A 24728-nucleotide genomic window follows, 5' to 3' on the forward strand; every position below is an offset into this window, starting at 1 on the left:
TTAAATTGTAAGACATTTCCAGGGGCAGATGTGGACTCTGACCACAATCTATTGGTTATGAACTGTAGATTAAAACTGAAGAAACTGCAAAAAGGTGGGAATTTATGGAGATGGGACCTGGATAAACTGAAAGAACCAGAGGTTGTACAGAGTTTCAGGGAGAGCATAAGGGAACAATTGACAGGAATGGAGGAAAGAAGTACAGTAGAAGAAGGATGGGTAGCTCTGAGGGATGAAGTAGTGAAGGCACCAGAGGATCAAGTAGGTAAAAAGACGAGGATTAGTAGAAATCCTTGGGTAACAGAAGAAGTATTGAATTTAATTGATGAAAGGAGTAAATATAAAATGCACTAAATGAAGCAGGCAAAAAGGAATATGGACGTCTCAGAAATGAGATCGACAGGAAGTGCAAAATGGCTAAGCAGGATTGGCCAGAGGACAAATGTAAGGATGTAGAGGCTTGTCTCACTAGGGGTAAGATAGATACTGCCTACAGGAAAATTAAAGAGACCTTTGGAGAAAAGAGAACCACTTGTATGAATATCAAGAGCTCAGATGGCAACCCAGTTCTAAGCAAAGAAGGGAAAGCAGAAAGGTGGAAGGAGTATATAGAGGGTTTATACAAGGGCAATGTACGTGAGGACAATATTATGGAAATAGAAGAGGATGTAGATGAAGATGAAATGGGAGATACGATACTGCGTGAAGAGTTTGACAGAGCACTGAAAGACCTGAGTCGAAACAAGGCCCTGGGAGTAGACAACATTCCATTAGAACTACTGACGGTCTTGGGAGAGCCAGTCCTGACAAAACTCTACCATCTGGTGAGCAAGATGTATGAGACAGGTGAAATACCCTCAGACTTCAAGAAGAATATAATAATTCTAGTCCCAAAGAAAGCAGATGTTGACAGATGTGAAAATTACTGAACTATCAGTTTAATAAGTCATAGCTGCAAAATACTAATGCGAATTCTTTACAGACGAATGGAAAAACTGGTGGAAGCCGACCTCGGGGAAGATCAGTTTGGATTCCGTAGAAATGTTGGAACACATGAGGCAATACTGACCTTACGACTTATCTTAGAAGAACGATTAAGGAAAGGGAAACCTACGTTTCTAGCATTTGTAGACATAGTGAAAGCTTTTGACAATGTTGACTGGAATACTCTCTTTCAAATTCTAAAGGTGGCAGGGGTAAAATACAGGGAGCGAGATGCTATTTACAATTTGTACAGAAACCAGATGGCAGTTGTAAGAGACGAGGGGCATGAAAGGGAGGCAGTGGTTGGGAAGGGAGTGAGACAGTGTTGTAGCCTCTCCTCGATGTTATTCAATCAAAATATTGAGCAAGCAGTAAAGGAAACAAAAGAAAAATTCGGAGTAGGTATTAAAATCCATGGAGAAGAAATAAAAACTTTGAGGTTTGCCGATGACATTGTAATTCTGTCAGAGACAGCAAAGGACTTGGAAGAGCAGTTGAACAGAATGGGCAGTGTCTTGAAAGGAGGATATAAGATGATCATCAACAAAAGCAAAACGAGGATAATGGAATGTGGTCGAATTAAGTCGGGTGATGCTGAGGGAATTAGATTAGGAAATGAGACACTTAAAGTAGTAAAGGAGTTTTGCTATTTGGGGAGCAAAATAACTGATGATGCTCAAAGTAGAGAGGATATAAAATGTAGACTGGCAATGGCAAGGAAAGCATTTCTGAAGAAGAGAAATTTGTTAACATCGAGTATAGATTTAAGTGTCAGGAAGTCGTTTCTGAAAGTATTTGTATGGAGTGTAGCCATGTATGGAAGTGAAACATGGACGATAAATAGTTTGGACAAGAAGAGAATAGAAGCTTTCGAAATGTGGTGCTACAGAATAATGCTGAAGATTAGATGTGTAGATCACATAACTGATGATGAAGTATTGAATAGAATTGGGGAGAAGAGGAGTATGTGGCACAACTTGACAAAAAGAAAGGACCGGTTAGCAGGACATGTTCTGAGGCATCAAGAGATCACAAATTTAGCATTGGAGGGTATCGTGGGGGGTAAAAATCGTAGAGGGAGACCAAGAGATGAATACACTAAGCAGATTCAGAAGGATGTGGGTTGCAGTAAGTACTGGGTGATGAAGAAGCTTGCACAGGATAGAGTAGCATGGAGAGCTGCATCAAACCAGTCTCAGGACTGAAGACCACAACAACAACAACAACAACGTCATTCGTCATCCATCACATTTTGTGAGATAAGCCTTGCATGCAGTTTTTGTTATTGTATGGTTTTCCTGTGAAGAATCATATATGGCAGGAGCTTCCTTCCATCTATTAGCACCCACCAGCATTACTGTTATTCTGGTCTGTCATTGCCAGAAATTGGTTTAAGAACATTTCCGACACCCTTCACGTTGACAGTAATGTTTGATGGCATATCAAAATAAACAGTTGTCCACTAGGCGTTGTCCATATGGTCTATCAAATAGTCACAACATTTTATCAGATTGATTATATGATAATGATATGCAAATAGTTTTCATCAAACATCGGAGGAAGTAGCATTATTCTGCATCATAATAGAAGCCCAGCTCTCTTCGTGATACTCATTCACACGTGAGAACTTGCTTTGCATTACACGATGTGTGCAGTTGGAAGATTATTTTTTAACTCCAGCTTCTTCATAGGGATAATTTTGTGACTAATTGGGAAGTCTTTAGTGTTTTTCTCACACATGCTGATCAACCTGCTGCTCAAATTCATGGAACCTTTCCTGGCTCAGTCCCCTGAAAGTTTGGTGTGTAGAATTGGCATTCTTTAATTTATTCTTCATCTGACACCACCTATTAACATTAGCTTGTTTGACACCAAATTTTCTTCCAGCTGTAAAGTTGTCTGTGGTCTCTACTTCATGAATTAACATTGTACAATGCATGTGAACAAATTGTGAATCATGATCTCATGGAGACATGTTTCTCAACAGTCATGGCTGTGAGTTGAATCCATTATCCTTTGCTGTAATTTACAGTTCTTACAGAGCTGACCATGTAAGCAAACTGAATGACAGCAGTACATTGTCCTCTCTGGCTCCTTACAGCTGAGTTGGCAGAAATCATACCATTTTGAGTTAACACTGTAGAGGACCATGAAAATCATCAGTGCTTTAGAGTAATAGCAACCTTAGCACCATTGTTGAAGCTCATGTTTCAAGTGTTCTCTGCAAACATATTTCTGTTTGCATCAGTTTGTCTTCTGCAGAAACATATACTATTGTTGAGTGTTTGTCCAATTTTAATGTCCTTTCAATTCCAGCTACAACTGGGTTCAAGTAAACTGTGATTTAACCAAGGTAGATCTCCATATAAAGCCAAGATATATGCTATACATTCCCATGGTTGGTAGCAGGACGAAATTTGCTTCCCACTTGCCATTTATTGACCTATTACACAATGTAAAAATGTTGACCTCAGGAATAATGGTTTAATCTGTGAATGTCATTTTACATTTGCATTTTTCAGCAAATTAGGGAAAAACCTTGTCATTTAGTCAGATAAATACAGTATGTGTCATCACAGTTTGTTTTTAATTTGATGAGCACAAATAACTTTTTATTTTAATGTTTTATAATTCATTGGATGGGATGAGGCAGTGTGTCCCTGTGTTATCTCTTTGCTCCACCAATTGGTCGTGTCATATGGAAAACCTGGGAAAGCTGTAAACAGAATCTTCAGTTTCATGTCATAAGTGACTGATATTTAACATTTGGAAGAAATTCTACATAGAATATGGATTTACAGATGAAATTATCATCTTACATAGTACAGTAGAGAGGATTAGACAAGTATGGTTTCATACATGATGTAGTGGATAGAATTTTTGCAAATATTCACATGATCATACAGGATTACATAGACTAGGCTATACATAGAGAAATAACTTTAGGATGGATCAAGGCCAGGAAATTATGAAGTCTTACAATGGGGAGGACTGAATTAACAAGGTAAATTTAAATATGTTCAGTCATTATTGATCTGGAGTCTCAAAATATTATTTTATAAAATCTGGAGTTTTACCTTGAGCCAAGTCACTCAAGGGGTAGTCTTGTTTGCTTCAGGACCTGGCATATGGAATGACCCTCAGTGGTGATGTCAGGTCCATTAAAAGCCATCCAGGACATCAGATTGCAACAACATATGTAACAGTTGTATAACATATACCAGAAGACATTTAATGTAATTATCCTCCTGGATTTCAGATCATACATCAAAAAATTTAATTGAGGAAGACAGAGGTTCACAGGTTTCACAAACATCATTATTGTGACCTTACAAATTGAAATCATGAGGATTCAGGAGGGAGCAGACTAATCATCATGATACTTGCCACCAGCTTGTATGTTTTTAAATTCTCACCCAAGTTCATCTGCTAGCATGATAGGGATGTCATCATTCTAACCACAGGCCATTAGCGGTTCCATACTCCATTCATAACAGCCTACAAATACATTCATAAAGTGTCTTTGCAGTTGGTCATGCACATTGCTGCATTCACACAGCGTGTCATCTGTCCCACCCATTTGAACACCAATAATGCAGTTTATCAGTCTCTGATTGTTGACTCTGCAGCAGAGATATTTGTAGTTTCATTATACTTTTCCAAGTGCTAGTATGAAACGTTCATACCTGTTCTACTTGATGCCGCCAAAATTTGTGTTCATGAGGACAACAGCCGTCTAATTCTGATCAGTCAATGATGCATTTGTGTGTGTTTTCAGTCATCGAATACAGGTTGGATTAAATTGCATCACATCTTCGGAATACAGTGTGTTTGAGATCACAGCCTCCAAATCACACACAAAAATCAGGCTGCATGTACAACTATCCATCTATAATACAAAGTCTCATCATAATAACTTACAACCAAATTAAATTAGTAAACAGTACATCCAATTATTCAGAATTATACCTTTCTGACACCCTTGCCTGTCAGTTTCGTGAAAGGATCATTGTACTTGCTGAGTTTAGGCATTCACAGCATGCATTTACATACCTGTAAGTTCTTGTACCAAGTCTTATCATGTGAAAGACATGCACCAGGACTCAGCAATAGTGACATCTTGTAACAAGTATTAAACTGATTAACCCATAATTACCACAGGCAAGAAATTTAATTAGATATACCTAAACACAAGCCAACGTGAGGAGTTGCAGTGTTCAAAATTGAGCCAATTGTTTTCTAATACATGCATTTGTGATGAGCTTATTTCTCTTGGCTTATCCCATTTCTGTGAACATGAACAACATAAAAAAAACCTAGATGCTAAAATGTTACCACTCGCTGAGTCAGAAACAGAATGTGATTTTTTTCCAGCAACTGCAAATCATTTACTATCTTCAAAGAAGTTCTTACTTCAAAACATCCAGGAAACCACATATACAGGTATAATTCCAGTAACTGCTTCCTCTTAATTGGAAAAATTCTTTCTGATTATTATAGATACATACCAGCCATTACTCACACCAGAGTGAGGTATCTCCTTCATAGAATTCCTTTTCTCCAGAGATCTTACTGTCGATCTGATGTTTTCTGTGTTCTACCTTATCTGTAAGGATGACAATATCTTCTGCTCCCAAATGGTTCCATTCGTAGGCAATTTTGGTAGTGGATTCATCCATAAATTATCGTCAGATTTATTTAAGAGTAGCTCTTATGATATGGAAATGCTGTGAGACTAGGGCCTACCGTCGGGTAGATCGTTCGCCTGGTGCAAGTCTTTAGAGCTGACGCCACTTCGGTGACTTGCATGTCAATGGGGATGAAATGATGATGATAAGGACAACACAACACCCAGTCCCTGAGTGGAGAAAATCTCCGACCCAGCCAGGAATTGAACCCGGGCCATTAGGTATGACATTCCTTCGTACTGACCACTCAACTACCAAGGACGGACAGCTCTCATGATGAGCTGTTAGTAGAAATGCGTGGTAAACTGTTCACGATTTCTTCAAATGGTGCAAGATAGTTCAGCATTGCTAGAAAAAGATAAAGTGCTTGAAAGCTAGTCTGAGTGCTGTTTTCTGCTATATGTTATTGGGCTCCATGCATTGTCCACTATAGGTGAGTGGTTGCCTTTCCCGAATTTTACATATTGCCCTCCTTAATACCACTGGACCAGTACTTCACAAGAAAAGCATGTTTATAATCTTCTTAACTATCACAATATTCTGCTGCCTCAGTGGCCCAAAGAACAATATCACTTTGGACGTCCCACTAACAAATCTGATCCACTGTATGTCAGTCCATGAGTGTGGCATTCCATCTGAAAGGGTGTATAAATACAACTGGATGTATGCTCTGCTTATTAGGTAACAATATCTGGAATTGCCTCTGTCGTATTAATGTTGACATTAATTATTGGTGCAGCCACCACACCATATATTTGTTTGATGGGAACTTTTAACTGCTGGCTCCTATTGCAGCTGCGATGTTCTATTGTAACTTCCCCCCCCCCCCCCCCCTCTCTCGCATCTCAGCAATAGTCTTTTTAATTGATTTTTATCTCTTCTTTTATCTGTTCCAAAATGGTGATCTAGTCACCCGTACCTGTTTCTTTCATTTTGTTTTCAGTTCGTACTTTATATGACTTTTCAGTTGTTCATTAGTTTTTACTTCTCATTCAATAAGTTTATTATTTTGCCAGTTAATTTGTCCTTCTCAGAAGTCCATTTAAATAAATCATAAACCATTTGATGTCTATGTGCACCAAACAGCTCCTTTAAAAGTCTTTGTTGCTCAACCGAACTATTATTTACTAGAACTCATAATTTATTGACAGTTTTTGTTACATCTGACTGTGCATGGGTAATTTCAGAAACTTGACCTGATATTGTAGTTTGCACTGACGAACTTCGCCTACCTGCATTAGTACAGTAGTCTTTGAGTCAAAAGAGCTATTTTCTTGGGCATTTTCACCGTCTGTTCGATAAGTTGGTTATTTGAACCAATGCTTCCACATCATGCTCAACATAACTTAATTCAGTTACATCATCTTTTGCTGCTTACAAATCTTTACCATTCTCATCAATAATAAATCAAGTAAAAATCTTAGTTCCCTCTGTGGTAGAGTTGTATTATTTATGTACTCACTCAGTTATTTTTTGTCACACACCCCCAACCCTCTCCCCCTCCCTCCCATCTTTTAACCTGCTATTACTCTTCACTCTATCTTTCTGTCATCACTGAACTGAAGCTGATGACACGTTGAATACCTATGTAATGCCTTTGACCTCCTGCTGTCTCTGAGACAGTTTCCTTCATTATTGCCAACCTTCATCCTCTCAAGAGGTGGGTCCATCTTGACTAGTAGTCTGAATGCCCTGCCCCAACATTACTGTTCAGTCTTTTTTCAACCAGGTCCTCACTCACCTTTGAGGAAGGAACTTTTAATATTGAAATCCAGGATTACTATTATCTACAATTAAGTGAGAACAGAACAAGGAATTATATCTCCTAATGGTAAGTGCTAGCCAATCGCTTGGTTTGCTTGTAATTTTAAAAATTTCTGTCAGATCCTCCATTTGGTACAATACATCATCTTCATTTACGGCTTGCAGTGGTAGAATCTTGTATTGAGATTTAGATTCAATGAAATATTTCAGTTGAGATGTTGTCTCAAATAAATATGTTGAGTTAAACACAAATACAGAGACCAGATCTGGGTGGAAACAGACAGATAAGACAAAACTGCTATGTCTTTATAAACAGGTACATTGCAAGATACATTCAAGCACAGATACAAAAGCATGGGTTGCCAGTGAAGGGATAAAAGCCCATTTTATTATCCTAAGTTCAAGAAAAATCCAACTCAGTGACACTGTAGAATCACGGTCTACAGCAAATAACAGCATGTATACGAATAAGGATGTGTTCTTTGTACTTGTATGCCAGACACAATAGGGGTTGTGTCACATTACGTGATGATGGAAAATCCTTTTTTTCACTTGTTTCTGTGGAAGCTCTGAAACTTGAAGGTAGGCAACATATCGGGAAGCATGGTCCAAAGGGTAGCAAGCTGTCTCCTAGGGTAGGTTATATGGCAAATGGTGTTTACTATTCATAGACGAGCTGTTCCTCTGTACATGGAGACAACTGATATTTGCGACATGTTTACATCTTGTTACCATCAGCTCTTTTATGTGGCACAAACTGGAATCATATTTATCTGTAATATGCACAATTTGATAATTTTTATGATTGAAGTGTTTTTCTTGTTTAGAATTTTGTCCGGTGCTATACCAAGCCTGATAGATACTGTTGTGGTACTCTCAGAAGATTCTGATGCACCAGTGTCTAAATGTGCAACAACTGCTGTATCTAATTTCTCTGAAAGGCTGTCATCAGATGGGGGATCATTGATCACTGTTGTAGAAAATAGGTTGCACTCACTCGTAGAGGCCCTCCCAGAATTGCTTCACTGCCGACAAGGTAGGTTCTCCTCACAGTGGAGTTCTTTGTTGTTGCTTTATTTGAATTTTTTATATCAGTGTGATATTCCTAATAATCTAAATTGAATCATTTATGAGCCGAAAATATTAACTGTATGTGTAAGTGGTGTATAAGGCTTGTAACAAGAAATATGTAAATTAGACACTATGTTTTTGTATGTTCAGATAGGTCGATAATTCCGTTTTCAAACTTAATATTTTGATGAGTAGTTGGCAAAGTATTTTTCTACAAATGGATTTGTCAACCCGTATGCAACCCCAGGATTATACTGCCTGTCAATCTCAGAATGATCAGGTCTGAAATGGGGTTTTTGAAATAATCCTGTAACAAATTGTACACTGTCCTGACAAACAAAGTTTAGTTTTTCTGAGTGTCATCCAGACATTAAATGTACATTGCACTAAATTTGTAATCAGTGTACATTTAGACCCACTACCAGCATTTTTTGTAATACTTCACAGCAGGTATCAGTATGGATATGGTGTGCTTGTTGCAAAACAATTGATATGATTCCTCCATAGAATTTTTTTTTTTCTTTTAATTTTTGTTTGTGTGTATGTGTGTGTGTGTGGGGGGGGGGGGCAGGTTTGGTTTATTGCCGCATAAAAAATTACAATTAAGAAAAAAAAGAAGAAGTTGGAGTGCTAAGAAAACTACACAAGATTCAGATTCTTATGAAAAATGTGTACACACCATTCCCTATGCAATCTTCTTTTTTGGAGTGGTAGGAAATGATAATATGATGTACAGTCAGTGTGAATGGTAGTTTTCTTGCAGTTTAATGTGTGTTTTGGTAAGTTTGGAATTTTAAAGTCATTTATTATGTCAGGTCCAGACATACTATGATGATCCTTGTCCTAAGTTACATGAATAAACAGCTTATATCCAGGTGGTTATTTGTTCAGTGTTATGGCATGTTAACACTGAATGATTCTTAGCTCACAAAGAATAATGTGGATTTGTTACTTGCTGGACCATTTTATTCCATTTTCCCTCCTAATTACATGCTATATAATAATTATGTACAAGGTGGGGCAAGAAAAATGGTCCAAGTGAGTGGGTGCGATTACTCATGAAAGTATGAAAGTATGCATAGAACCACACCTAACAAGATGGGGCAACTGCTGATACAGCTGGCTGAACCTTGGCACATGTTTACACAATCTTCACACCTGACAGAGTTGTCAGCAGAGGTCAGTCTGGTTGTGGCCCTAGCTGGCTGCTCCGTCAGTGTGTGAGAAGCCTACAAGTCTAAGGTGTATCAGAACAATCCTCGTAGTCTTCAAGAACTACAGCAGAACATTTCAGATGATATTGAAGCAATTCCAGGAGACGAGCTTCAATCCACCTTCAATAACTTGCTAACCAGGGCCCAGAAGTGCCAAGAGATGAATGGTGGTCACTATCAACACCTGCTATAGTCAGGTTAGTTCTGTATTTCCTTTCCTGTGCTGTGTTACTTTGTACCCTGGAACTCTGTTTTCTGGGCCACCTTTGTTTGCCCTATCCTGTATTTGTGTGGTATCTCCCTTCAGTGCAGATGCCACAAGTAATGAAACTAATGAGTAGTTTCTGGTATAAATTGATAATTTGGATCTGACAGGAAGGGTTGCTAGGGTAGGCCATGTGGTTGGGGTGGCCACTGTGTCTGGATGCCATGGTGGTCAGTGCATCTGCCTTGTAAGCAGGAGACCTGGGTTTGAATCCTGGTCCAGCACAAATTTTCAACTTGTCCCATTGATATATATCAATGCCCACTGGCAGCTAATATCCATAATCCCTTTGTGTCTCGTTTAATAACTGTTTAAAAGTTGTAACTACTTGCTATGTTTTTTGTAGATGAAGAACAACAACTGTCTGCCTTGCATCAGTTGAAAGGTTATCTGCAATTGCTGGCTCCTGCTCATTTGTTGCGCTTGTCTCAGTCACCTGTACATTGTCGCAAATTAATTGATGTGTTGCTGGATGCTGCTGAGTTGGACACTTCAGGGATCTCGTTACTGGAGGACTGTGGTCTTAGAGGTAATAACAAGTGTCACGTTAGTGACCTACACACTTGTATTTTCAGTTCTTAGCAGATATCTGTTTTTTATGTATATCATCCTATATTCCTTACATTAATAAAGTCTTCAGGTTCCCAATTTCCAAAAATATTTCGAGTCTGGGGTTGTTCTTGATTAAATTGTTCTATATTCTGAAAGGGTAGTTGAAAAATACGAGAGACTTTTCATTGTTTGCACTATATTTTCAGTAATTGTAATAATTTGCAAAATGAAAAAGTTATATGACTTACTATAGTTGAATTATCAATGTAAAATAGAATTATTGTTTGCGTAGGCAGGTCACCAGATGGATACAAAAAACTTCTTTTGTCGCCATGTGGGGGGAACTTTCAGAAGAAATAAACTCTCAAACAAAATGTAAGCATATGTAGTGACTTCATTATTGATTTCCTGAAAGCCAGGAAATTTAAAGACAGTATTATAGGTTTGTTACAGTTGTAACACAGGTTCCAGTGATCACTATGTTCAGATTTTTACAATGAATGTTGTAAGAGGTTCAAATAAATACTAAATACTGTAAGGAGTTTCAATACTGAAAATGAGGAGTGATTTGTTTTCTATTGAATGGAGCAAACGGTAATTAAGTATACTACTGTAATGGTACCAGTGAGAAATATAAGTTTATGGTCAGATTTAAGCATTTTTTAAAAATAGCTCTTCCCAGAAAACAGCTACATTTAACTCTGTCAAAAAACAAACAAATGTATCACATAAGGGATAAACATATCACGTCAAAATAAGATGAGTGTGTATAAGTTCTCAAAGCAAAATACTAGTTCTGCCTTCATTGCCTACTTCAAAAGATACAAATGAGTATGAACACAAGTTATTTCAAATTATGTAGCTGAAGGTAATTAAATCACAGTGCTGTAGTACTAATCAAGAATAACAATAAACTACCAGACTACGGACACGAAGCTAGTGCTTTCAACTGTTATTTCTCAAAATAGTACAGCAGTAGATGTCATCGTAAGCATCTTTACAACATGCAAAAACAGTTAGATAAAAAAAAAAAAATCATTCAAAGACATTATTCATGTTTGCAGCAACACCTAAAGAGCTATGTAACGTTATAAATGGTATACGTAATAAATATTCCTGGATGCTCATGAGATACCTGATGCTATCGTCAAAGCTACTGCAACATTTATTGTACAACCACAAGTGGACAGTGTAAACTAATTGTTCGAGAGCAGTGTATTTCCAAATAGACTAGAAATGACAAAAATAACACCTATGCAAAGAAGGGCACCAAATGTGAAATTAACTACATGCCAGTATCAGTTTTGTCAGGCTTCAGCAAAATTATGGAAAAAAATGCTCTTTAGAAGATTTAATAGCTTTATTAAGAAAAGGAATGCTGATAAATGACTTACAGTAGGGATTCAGAGCTGGAAAATCAAACAAATCAGAAATTTTGGACTTTTTAAGTGAGATACTGACAGCAGTAGCTGATAAACATACACTGAAGTGCCAAAGAAACTGTTATATGGATGTGTATTCAAATACAGAGATATGTAAACAGTCAGAATATGGCGCTACGGTCGGCAATGCCTATATAAGACAAGTGTCTGGCGCAGTTGCTAGATTGCTTACTGCTGCTACAATGGCAGGTTATCAAGATTTAAGTGAGTTTGAATATGGTGTTATAGTCGGTGCACAAGCGATGGGACACAGCATCTCCGAGGTAGCGATGAAGTGGGGATTTTCCTACATGACTATTTCACAAGTGTACTGTAAATATCAGAACTCTGGTCAAATCTCTTGACATCGCTGCGGCTGGAAAAAGATCCCACAAGAATGGGATCCAAATGTGACAGAAGTGCAATCTTTCCGCAAATTGTTGCAGATTTCAATGCTTTGCCATCAACGAGTGTCAGCATGCGAACCATTCAACGAAACATCATCGATATGGGCCATATCTGGCTGCCCATATGAGGGGGGACCCAAAAGAAACCGGATTGTTGTCATAAAAAATTTATTGATGAACCTTTTTACAAAATTACTTCAGTCACCTTCAAAATACTCTCCATTATGTGCGAAGCACTTGTCAAGTCTCTTTTCCCACTATTGGAAGCATGTTTGGAACTCTTCAAGTTTGATATTGTCCAGTACCCTTTGCGAAGCTGTTTTTACCACCTCTACATGGTCATAACCCTCCCCTTTTAGCATTTTTTTCATTCGTAGAAATATGAAAAAGTCGCACGGGGTTAGGACCGGCGAATACGGAGCATGGGGAAAGACAGACCACCTCTGAGATGCCAAATAGTGGGTCACTCGTAAGGCCGTGTGTGCTGGAGCGTTGTCGTGATGCAGAAACCAGTCACCTGATCGCCAAAGTTCTGGGCGTTTCCTCCTCACATCCTCTCACAGACGCCTTAAAACATCCAAGTAAAAGTGCTGGTTAACAGTCTGGCCAGGAGTTACGAATTCCCGATGCACAATTCCACGAACATCAAAAAAGACAATGATCATCGTCTTCACATTTGACCTCACTTGCCTTGCTTTTTTTGGTCTGGGAGAGTTGGGAGTCCTCCACTGGCTTGACGCTTGCTTGGTTTCTGGGTCATACCCGTAACACCAACTCTCATCCCCTGTAATGACTTCGTTCAAGAAGTTTGGATCACGTGCAATCTCTGTTTTCAAGTCCTGACACACATTCATGCGGATGGTTTTTTGCTCCTGTGTGAGAAGGCACGGAACAAATTTAGCAGCAACATGTCTCATCTGCAAATCCTCACTCAAAATTCGCTGGCACGAACTCCAACTGATTCCTGTCTCTGCTGAAATTTGGTCGATCGTTTGGCGATGATCCTCGTTGATCTTTAGGCAGACCTTTTCAATGTTCTCCTCATTTCGCGATGTTGAAGGGCGTCCAGAACGAGCTTGGTCTTCAATACATATCTCACCACGTTTAAAGCGCCCAAACCACTCGAAAACCTGTGTGCGGCTCATAGCGTCCTCCTGGAAAGCTTCCTGAAGCATTTGGTGTGTTTCCATTGCAGTTTTTTTAAGCAGGAAACAAAATTTCATACACACTCTTTGTTCTTTTAAAGTTGTCATAACGACTTCGCAGAGGTAACCCGCCAACAGTCAGAGAGAAACACAATACCACACTTGCACGTTCAGCTCTACACTGACGCCGTCTGCACAGCTGTTTCACGAAGGTCTCTACTAACACCATCTAGCGTGAGAACCCTGCACTACGTCTATGAGTGGCAGTGCCCTCTCAGTCTGGTTTCTTTTTAGTCCCCCCTCGTAGCTGAAGGCCCACCCGTATACCCTTGATGACTGCATGACACAAAGCTTTATGCCTCGCTGGGCCTGTCATTACTGTCATTGGAGTGTTGATGACTGGAAACATGTTGCCTGGTTGGACGAGTCTCATTTCAAATTGTATCGAGTGGATGGATGTGTATGGGTATGGAGACAACCTCGTAAACCCCTGAACCCTGCATGTCAGCAGGGACTGTTGAAGCTGGTGGAGGCTCTGTAATGGTGTGGGGCATGTGCAGTTGAAGTGATATGGGACCCCTGATACATCTAGATATGACTCTGATAGGTGACATGTACGTAAGCAACATGTCTGATCACTTGCATCCGTTCATGTCCATTGTGCATGCTGACGGACTTGGGCAATTCCAGCAGGACAATGCAACACCCCGCCCATCCAGAGTTGCTACAGAGTGGCTCCAGGAACACTCTTCTGAGTTTAAACACTTCCACTGGCCACCAAACTCCCCAGACATGAACATTATTGAACGTATCTGGGATGCCTTGCAATGTGCTGTTCAGAAGAGATCTCCACCCCCTCGTACTCTTACTGATTATGAACAGCCCTGCAGGATTCTTGGTGTCAGTTCCCTCCACCACTACTTCAGACATTAGTCGAATCCATGCTATGTTGTGTTGAAGCACTTCTGAGTGCTCATTGGGGCCTTACACTATATGAGGCAGGTGTTTCTTTGGCTCTTCAGTGTATTTATCTAGTATATTTCTTGATCTTAGTAAAGCCTTTGATGTTATTGGCCAAGACATTCTCTTTCATTCTAACTCCCTCACGAAGGCAGTGAAACATTGAGAATTTCTGGTTTTTACAGCCTTGAGCAAAAAAAGTCAAGTACAAAGTCCCGCAGGGGTCAGTTCTGAGATGTGTCCTATTTTTGCTGTATATAAATGACTTGGCTTAAAAAGTAACTGATGAAACCACTGTACTCTTTCCATGTGCCTTCATCCAGAATGAATTTTCAGTTTGCAGTGAAGTGTTGATTTGGAAGGTAGGAGATAAGGTACTGGTGGGAGTAAAGCTGTGAGGGCAGTTTCTGGGTTGTACTTGCGTAGTTCAGTCAGTAGAGTACTTGCCCACAGAAGGCAAAAGTCCCAGGATCAAGTCCCAGTCTGCTCACAGTTTTAATCTGCCAGGGAAGTTTCATGACTTCTTACTTAAAATGCTTACTGACGTTAAATACATACAAAGTAAAGTAGAAACAGTTTTCGCTTGACCATTACTATAATTGTGAGCAGTAAAGACATATGTTAGTAATGCCCCTCACTAAATGTTTATTAAATATATAAGACAAGGAACTATGATAAACAGTGTGACAGCATGTAACAGAGTACTCGGGTTTACCTAAACTCTCTTCAAAGTGCAAGTTTACATATGCCAATCACAGGAAGACATCACAAACACAGACAGCATATGGGGAACATGACTACATGTAATAAATTTGTGGTAGCTATGCTGTGGAACAGATTTGGGGAAAAGCAATATTTGATTAAAGAACACTTCACAAACAAATTATAATCATTTGAAAAATGTTTTTCCTTTATCATTAGTCTGATGTGAAAATACAGTAAACAACCATTTAATGACAGCATGCAGTACGTCATTCTGCTCCCGTCTTGTAACTTATTTTGTATGTATTATTTGTCTACCATACTTACCCCAGTGATGCTGTCATTTAATCCAAAATGTGTATGATAGAAAGAACTTTGTACATTGATCCATTAATGATTACCCGCAGATGACGATGCTCCCATTACAAGGGTCCCATGGCGAAGTATGCGTCATCTGTTTGCACCTTCTGTTGTTGCTGCTCTGGAAAAGGTTTGCAAGCTCCTTGGAAGTTGTGGACATTTGGATACAGTAGCTGACACATTGCTGCAACTGGTCTTTGAGAAAACAGAAGCTGCTTTGATCTTAAATATGGTAATTGCAGGTATGTTTTCTATAGTTAACAACTTTTTCTTTGCATTGGGTTGTTGTCCTTTTTGGGTTGTTGCCCTTTTTTTTTTTTTTTTTGCTATTAAAAGTTTTTATCTGATTTGACTTAGTGTTTCTGAAGTTAGTTTGAACTATTTTTAAAACTGAGAAATTGTGTTAATTTTGGGTGTCTGATCACTAGAGGCTACTTCTGAAGATTATATTTATAAGAAATTGACTACTGCTAATCTGATCACACTGATGATCACGACAATTACATTCGGATTTTGGATTACTATAAAAGAGAAAAACTACTTTTAAAAAGCGGCTGCTCCTCCTCTTACACTACTCAGATGTTGTGTTTGCCTAATATCTCTCAAACATTATGTTTATGTAACTGTACACAGTCCACTATCAGCTATCTGTCACTGAAGACAATCAAGATCTGTTTAATAAAAATTTAAGTTATTCAGAATTTCCATCCCTAATTCAAAATATTGTGATAAACTGTAGAAGCTTTTTTCAGTTTTCATGCTATTTTCAATTTCCTATTTGATGTATATTGGTAGTCTGTTACAGAATTTCACACCAAAGCACAAAACTCAATTCTGAATCCCCAGTTAGTGATGCATTGTGTATAAGAAGCTAATATTACTTTTGATACTTTGGTTGTGTATTTCACAATTCGTCCTAAATTTGCTCTCCTTATTAACCATGGGTGTCATTAGGGAGTGTATCTACCAAAGAATAGAAAAATATATCTAAAAACAAAGATGATGTGACTTACCGAACGAAAGCGCTGGCAGGTCGATAGATACACAAACAAACACAGACACACACACAAAATTCAAGCTTTCGCAACAAACTGTTGCCTCATCAGGAAAGAGAGGAAGGAGAGGGAAAGACGAAAGGATGTGGGTTTTAAGGGAGAGGGTAAGGAGTCATTCCAATCCCGGGAGCGGAAAGACTTACCTTAGGGGGAAAAAAGGACAGGTATACACTCGCGCACACACACACATATCCATCCACACATATACAGACACAAGCAGACATATTTTTAACAATAGAAATTAGAATATTTAGAATATTAGAATATTTTTAACAATAGAAAAACATAGTCTCTTTGTATCTACTGTAAATTTGTAAACAACAAATTTGGAAGAAATATTTTAAGTAGGTTACTGTGGAAAAAAGCGGCTTGGAAGGGACTCGGCAGCTTCTTTAACATTGTCATTGCTTGAAAACACATCACTTGTTGAAGTACATAGCATTAATTTCTTGAAGTGACCTACTAGAATTTGACTAGTTACTTAACATCAAAATTGATTATATTCAATGTGGTTGTACATATTTTGTGTGCAAAATAGATAATTTAATCTGGTGCCTAATCTTGAAGAGATTCTGAACTTTTGCTGATTGGTTGTGAGATCGTACGTCCTGTCTTAGTGGGCTGATGCTTTGTACGACAACAGTAATACCCATTTTGAAACATGATCGGCTGATGAAACATGCTCAGCTATTCAGCCAGGTAGCATTGTCCAAATGGTGCCATATTTCAGCAAGCTGACTTGTCGTCATCTTCAGGTGATACTGAGGGCTGATTATCTTCTGCTGTATGCCATCTTCCTGCAGAAGATAGTCATCAGGAATCCCAGAAAATTGCAACAAATCAACTTGTCTAAATATCAAATGACTTGGATCGCCTGTCTGAATAGCTGAGAATATTTCAAAACCATCATGCGCCAAGAAAGCCTAAAATCAGAAAAAATACTCAACAGTGCAAATTCCCATCCTAAGACATATGGCTGCATTGTTCCATGACAAAGAGTATATGAAAGGATAACAATGTTATCACATATTCCAGTATTAGCTGTTATTATCTGTTAAACAAGTACTTGCAATATGGAGAAATTTGAATTGGTGTCTCCAGTTTCCAGTTGTAAGTTCCAGGTCGTTACTACCTCAGAAACATGTTTCCTGTGTGCACATACCTTACTTTTAAATTTTAATCCTTTGAGTTAACTCATCCTGCTCCACTGCTTGCCCAGTGCTGAGGACTTGTTTAAACACAACCCTTGAATTTTCCTTAAGCGCTATTGATGTGTTTACATGTCCCAGTCTGCCGACCTCTTTCTGCTTTGGGCAACATACTTCCATATTTTGCTGAATTAAAAAATGTTGAGTATTTATTCACACAGCATTGTGCTATTTTGCATGCTACCATTTGCAAAAAATCTTGCTTTGATATCTTAGATCATTTGTAAAAAGGATATAAAAAATAAGTAACTTACGAATGAGATGAAATATTGTTCTGCCCTCAATTTTAAACTAAATTTTGATATCTTATCTAAATTTCATACACAAAATTGTATGAACTAAAATCAACAATATGCAAAATTTATGCTATGTGCTTTTACCTGTGCAAACTCTTTAAAATTTCATGCAATGGATTACTTTATTTGATGTAGTGTATTAACTATCACAAATCATGAAAATAAATGTAGTCTTTCATTGAACAAAGATACCAGACTGTAAAATGTGCAAAAATCAAATTTTTTCACCAAATAGTTTTCTTAAAATTGGATGCTGTTTTTCATAGCAACCAGAATGTTGTCTCTCATCACAGGAATTTTTTGAACAGACCTTATCTATAAAATGTCGACTCGCAATAGCAGGAAAAGCTTTCTTGGAAAATTGAAATATGTTAACACCAAAAACAAATTTAAGTGTTACGAAGTCTTTTTTGAAATGTTTGTCTGGAGTGCAACATTGTACAGAAGACAAATGATAGTTAACAGTACAGGAAAGATGAGAATAGAAGCTTTTGAAATGTTATGTTACAGAAGATCGTCAATAGGTAGATCAAGTAACTAGTGAAGAGGTGCCAAACTCAATTGGGAAAAATAGTAATCAATGGCACAGACTGACGTAAAGAAGTGGTAGATTGATAAGACACATCTGGAGACACCAATGAATAGTTGCATTAGGTAATGGGTAGGGACAGGAAAATGTTGCAAAAACGATAACATGAAATTCGCAGTTTTTAGTGAAATAGCATGAAATCGGTGACTTTTATGATGTATTGGTTATAAAAACGAGGATGGAAATTTACTAATATTAGTAACTGATAGTTATTGAATGTTAAAAGTGCTTTTTGGCATCTGATCTCCTTAAAGCTGCGGATTCGTGTTTCATTTCCTGCTGAATGGTAGGAATGTGGCAAAAATTTGACGAAAAGGGCCTCTAAATTTGGCAAAAAGAATCACTGTATTTGGCAAAAACCCCATCGAATTTGTCAAAAAACCACCAACACTGAATTTGGTTAAAAAAAATGGACAGACTGGATTTGTTTAAAAGGCAACATTGAATTGGCCAAAAAAACACCGAATTTGGTTAAAATACAACACCAAATTTTGCCAAACTCTGTGTTTCATTTGCCAAAGGAACACAAAATTGTGCAAAAACAACACACATTTTGGCAAGAAACATAGAATATGGCAATAAACAATGCCAAATTTGACAGAAAATGGCATTAAACTTGACAAAAACAACACCAATTTTGGCAAGAAAAACAAAACTGATTCTGGCTAGGAAACAACACCAATACTGGCAAGGAAACAATCCTGAATTTGGCCAAAAACAACACTGAATTTCGTCACAAAGTAAAATGATTTTTTTCGTGGCCCTAGTAATGGAGAGAATTGCGGTGGATAAATATTGTTGGAGTCCAGAACTGCTCCAAATGGCTGTAGGGTGATGTAGTTACGCTAAGAATATATTACTGTGGAGAACTTCCCACAGTCTTCATACTGAAGACAACAAAAACAAAATTCAACTTTAAGTGAGGTACAGAAGAAATAATTCATATAAGCTAAGTTTTTTCCTGCTTGATATACACTAGGCAAAGGGCAGCATTATGCCTCAATGGATTCCATTTAAGTGAAGCAAATCCTGAGTATAACATATTACCTAATTGTGTTAAGCTGTAATTTATTTACACTTAGCTTTAAAACCTCATAGAAGATATATAACGCTTCAGTTTTAAGTGGAACCTTGTGCAAAGCTGTGAATGAGTAGCAACAATTTTATTTTCTCTTACGGCCCAATTCTCATAGCTTATCAGTATGCATTATTCCACAGGGGTGTCCAAGGAACACCAATCAGTTTGGCCTGTAGTGAGAAGCATCCTTGACATTTATCTGGAACCAGCTGTGTGGTACCGCCCCCTGTCTGTAACAAAGTCTGTTCCCTTGGGGGCAGCCCAAACCAACTTGATGCATGCTTGCATACTTGTTGATGGTGTGGGTATCATGTATGAGAAGGTGCCTGAAGACAGTGTGCCTCAGTACCTATTGAGAACACTGTTTCTTACACTAGAACGAGTTGGCTCCCCACACAAGGTAAGTGGTGTGAGTAGGTGGTCCCTTGTCATAAAATATGTGTAAATTGTGAAATCTAGGCATAGGTGTAGGGAACACAGTTGTAAGGTGTTACTAAGATTTCCCATAGAACCAGGTAATTCGTGTACTCAGTCATAGCACTTGTTACCATTTTTTAGGGACTATAAGAAACTATGGACCATAAGTCACAACTTAAGTTTTAAGTAGCTTTTTTTAAAAAAATAACATTTTTACCAATATTATGAAAGGAAAGTTGCTACTCACCATATAGTGGAGATGCTGAGTCAGAGATAGGCACAATAAAATGACTGTCTCACACATAGCTTTTGGCCAGTAAGGCCTTCATCAGAATTAGACGACAGACACACATATACACACTCACACACAACTGCAGTCTCAGGCAACTGAAGCCACACTGGTCTGTAAGGTGACAAGAGAAATACAGGATAGAAGAGAAAGAAGGATGGACATTGAGTATAGTGATACATTAGAAAATAGTAACAAATATTTAACTGTTAATACATTTTTCTCACATTTTCCATAATCTAAAGTCCTTGCTCTTAGATATATTCAATCCTTTTATGACAATATTGTGGTGACTATTTGTCATTCACTTTCAATTGTGCTATTATGGTAATTCACAAATATATGGAGATTACTCCTTTTCATTTAATAGTTGCTAGTAAATAATAATTTAGTACGTTCTTTAACGTTGCTACAGTAGGACAGAGCGTTCAAATTGTGATAGATTAGTTTCAGTTTTATTCATTTACTAGAGTTATTCTTTCCAAAAATGTATATTACTAATAAGTTTCTCACAATAACTAATAGTACTATTTACTTTACGTCGTTCTTTTCCCTAATGCTTTATTTATGCCTGAGGTCAAGAAGAAATCAAGCAAAACTTTCTTTAGAATTTCGGCGCGGCTTTCTTTACCTTCGGACACTTTGTTGGGTAATGGCAATTTATTTAGGAGAAACAAGCGAGAGAGCCCCGTTTGGTGTGTTCTATATTAACACTATTAAAAATCTCTATTAAAGGCACTCTGCTATGTTCTCGTGAGCCATATAGCTCTGGACGCCCATGGTCCCTAAAATTATTAAGCATCCCCTTTGGTTCCTACTATCTGAGTAAATATAAAATATACAAAATTCCTTCTGACCTAATAACAAAATTTTCTTCCATATAAATCCCCTTTTAGTTATCTTTCCCTTTTTGAAGTACCAGTAGATTATTGTAGAACACTTGTTTAAACTTCCTGTCATTTCTTTAAAAATAACACGTAACTATCACGAAAAACTTCACATGAATAAACTATGAACGCTCTTCCATATGTAACATATACTAAATATTAACTTATTTAGGAATGAAGGGTTTAATTTGATCGACACTATATAATCCTTTAATTACACCTGATGAAGGTTCCATCAGAAGTAACGCTTTGGGATGTACAATGTTATGTACAACATATGGACCTTCAAAGATAAAGAAGAATTTTCTACATTCCTTATTGATCTTTGAACTTTTAGGATGAGATCGTACTAATACAAGATCTCCTACCTGAAATGAGAGTTCTATAGCATGGTGATTATAACTTTTAATTCTCCGTTCAGCATTTTTAACTATCAGTTCGCAAATTCTTTTCGTTTGGATAGACAATTCGTAGAATAATATTTTTCTTTCCTTTACATAATATGGTAACCTACTAATTAGGACTCGTATTAGATGACTTTCAATAATCAGTTCTTCAATTAATTTAGCACGGTTTAAATGCCATTCGAAATAATTCCTATAATCTCTCCACCGCTTAGAATGAGGAGGGTCTAACAACTCTAAAAGTTAAGTGTTGTTGTTTTCCTCTTGACGAATAATTTTGTTTAAACTGCTTAACAAAATCATCCCAGTCCCTAAATTCAGTTCTATGCAGTACTGCCCATCCCGCAGCTTCTGCTTCTAAATGTCCTATTACAAATTGAATCCGTTTTTCATTACTCCATTTAGGAGATAATGAAGTTTCAAAAGCTTTTATAAAGATTATAGGGTGAAGTTCGCCTCCTGGTTTGAATACAGGAAATCGACTTGCTACATTTGAATTTGTCGTTATCATCCCAACATTCTGCGAGAGACATAGTTGGATTTTGTTTAGATTGCAGAGACGGAGTTGCGTCGGATTTGCTTGCTGTGATTTCTTTATTTGTGTTGTTGTCGTCCGAGCTAGCAAACACGATGCGACTGTCGTCTCTGATTACGTTATTACTTCTACTGCTTGAAATGTTTTCATTATTATCTAATTCCGATAACCGTTTAGTAATTTCCTATATTCGCATTTCTGTATTGGATACGCGGTTAGCTAATATCAATTCTTCACTGTGTTCACGATGTGAATGCTCTGTACCTTCGTCAATGTTATTATCTTTGGAAGTCTCAAGTTTACTGCATATTTCGGTAATTAAAAATTTCATGTTTTCTATTTCAGTATGATCTTTTTCTACTCGATGAGTTAATGTCTCTAATTCTACATTATCTATTGAAGAAATCTCTAGAGGTTTGGTAGAAACCTCTTTAATAGATTCTAATAATTCTCTACGAACAGTTTCTGTTTGCATAGAAAATTCATCTCGTAACTTATCGTTATTTTTCTCTCTTTCATTTACAACTAAGACATTGACATTATCTAGTCTCTTGGTTAAGTCAGTAATATCATTTCGCATGTGAGCTTTTTCCTCACGCGATTCCTGGATACGTTCTTCTAACCTTTTACAATTATCAGCAATCTTATTACTAAGTCCTACTAGTTTTTCCTGCATTTCAACTTTAGAAGCCTCTTTTTTATCACTTAATTCTCGACTGGTTTCATAAAGATGTTCCTGTAACCTGTCTGTAGATTTTGTTAGCTCCTCTTTTAATCTATCAGTAGATTCCTCATTAGATTGTTTTAATTCCTGTTTTTGTTCCTCTTTTAATCTAGCAGTAGATTCTTCGTTAGATTGTTTCAATTTAGCGATCGCCCTAAAAAGGGATCTCATGCTCCTATCGGACACAGATTGCTCTTCGTCTGACATTTCACTTCCCGACATTATTGTAAGGCATTAACTAGTTACACACGCAGACTTGTAATCAACAATCCTATAAAAGCACACTCCCTATGTACAACACTCCACTTCCAACTTAAAACAGACTCACTGGACCCTAATATTGTAGTTTGTAATTCTCGGTGATCAGTGTGCTGCTATGGGCCGCAGAAATAACAGCCGTCGATGCAGTTGCTGAGATGCTGCGACCCCGCTTCCGCAACCGGCAGGACGCGGAGTCGAACACCGGAGACGTCACTGGCTGCAACCACGCCCGGCCCCACCGTAGACAGACGAAGCCCTCAGCAACACCTCTAATACCAGCCGGAGGAATGCCCCCCAGCTGACGTACTGGGCCTGTTATTTTAGGGAGAAAAAGGGTGTCGGGGTTTGCAGCGTTCAGCTGCTGCCCAACAGATGCGCCTTCTCGTGGAATAACTGCGTGACCGTACTGCTTGGCTGCGCTCTGTCAGATGCCCACACCCGCGAAGTCGCCGCTGGCTGGTGAAGGCTCCACGAAAACTCGCATTGACTTCTGAAGGACTCTTGATGTTTTGTTTTGTGCCTGTGTGTCTTAGTTGCACACAAGGCCTGTTTATAGGGTCGCCACGGTGTAGTGTAACGACATATAGTTTTGTATAAATGATTTTCTTTTGACATATGACCATGTGCAGACTTCGTCACCTACGTCAGTTACAACACACTTCAAAATTATTTAAATTCTTTTTAAATTGTCTCTGAATGGTTCTTGAACGAAACTGTAAAACATCATCATTTGAGTCGTCTGCGCAGAATTACGTCACTCAGTCCAATTGGTTTGCGCAAACTTTTTTCCAATTTAGATGTCGTTTTGTTTCTTCTCAGAAGTTATATTAATGCAAGTTATCTGATTTAACAAATATTAGAACCACATTGAATAAACTTTCAAGACTCAAATTCGCGATGAATATTGTCAAAAATTAATAATCATGTCAAATAAATCAGTCATCCTTCTTCCTTAATATAATTCTTCATAAATAAATTCTTGGAACACGTATTTAAACTTTTGTAGTATACACTACTTTATTATCTTCATACATATAGACGTGAACCTGAGCCTTGACAAAACAGGACTGAACATTTACAACATGATTAAACTTTCTATGCCGTCATTGTTGTAGAAAACATTACAAATTCTAATTTTTTTCAGTTTTTAGAAGCATGACGCAACAACTCGGTTTCAGGATCTTCTGTTGCTCTTTGGCTGTCGACCCGCGACGTATAGTGGCCAGCAATTTTCTCTCTGGTCCCGGCAGCGAAGATCTCCGTTCGTTGCGCTGCCCTCTACGTACATGAAACATAAAAAATAAATACAAAACTTTAGACAAGTCACAACCATTACAAATATTACAAAAATACATAAACAAAACTAAATTAAACTTATATTCACCTGCAAACTGGGCTGACACTGGTGGATGGGTGACGCTTCAATTTCACGTCCCACTACAAAAGGAAAGC

General features: G+C 37.9%; 1 protein-coding gene across 2 annotated transcripts in view; it reads left to right on the forward strand.

The window, feature by feature from the left end:
* Positions 1-24728, forward strand: part of LOC126236130 (TELO2-interacting protein 1 homolog) — a 153475-nt gene that overhangs the window by 63851 nt on the left and 64896 nt on the right. For both annotated transcript variants that reach the window (XM_049945207.1, XM_049945208.1), the window contains 4 exons: positions 8264-8472; positions 10333-10515; positions 15581-15775; positions 19900-20159. In XM_049945207.1, coding sequence (XP_049801164.1) covers positions 8264-8472; positions 10333-10515; positions 15581-15775; positions 19900-20159 — 847 coding nt within the window. The remainder of the gene's footprint in view (positions 1-8263; positions 8473-10332; positions 10516-15580; positions 15776-19899; positions 20160-24728) is intronic.

The sequence above is a fragment of the Schistocerca nitens genome, chromosome 2 (assembly GCF_023898315.1).
Source record: "Schistocerca nitens isolate TAMUIC-IGC-003100 chromosome 2, iqSchNite1.1, whole genome shotgun sequence".
Classification (NCBI taxonomy): Eukaryota; Metazoa; Arthropoda; class Insecta; order Orthoptera; family Acrididae; genus Schistocerca; species Schistocerca nitens.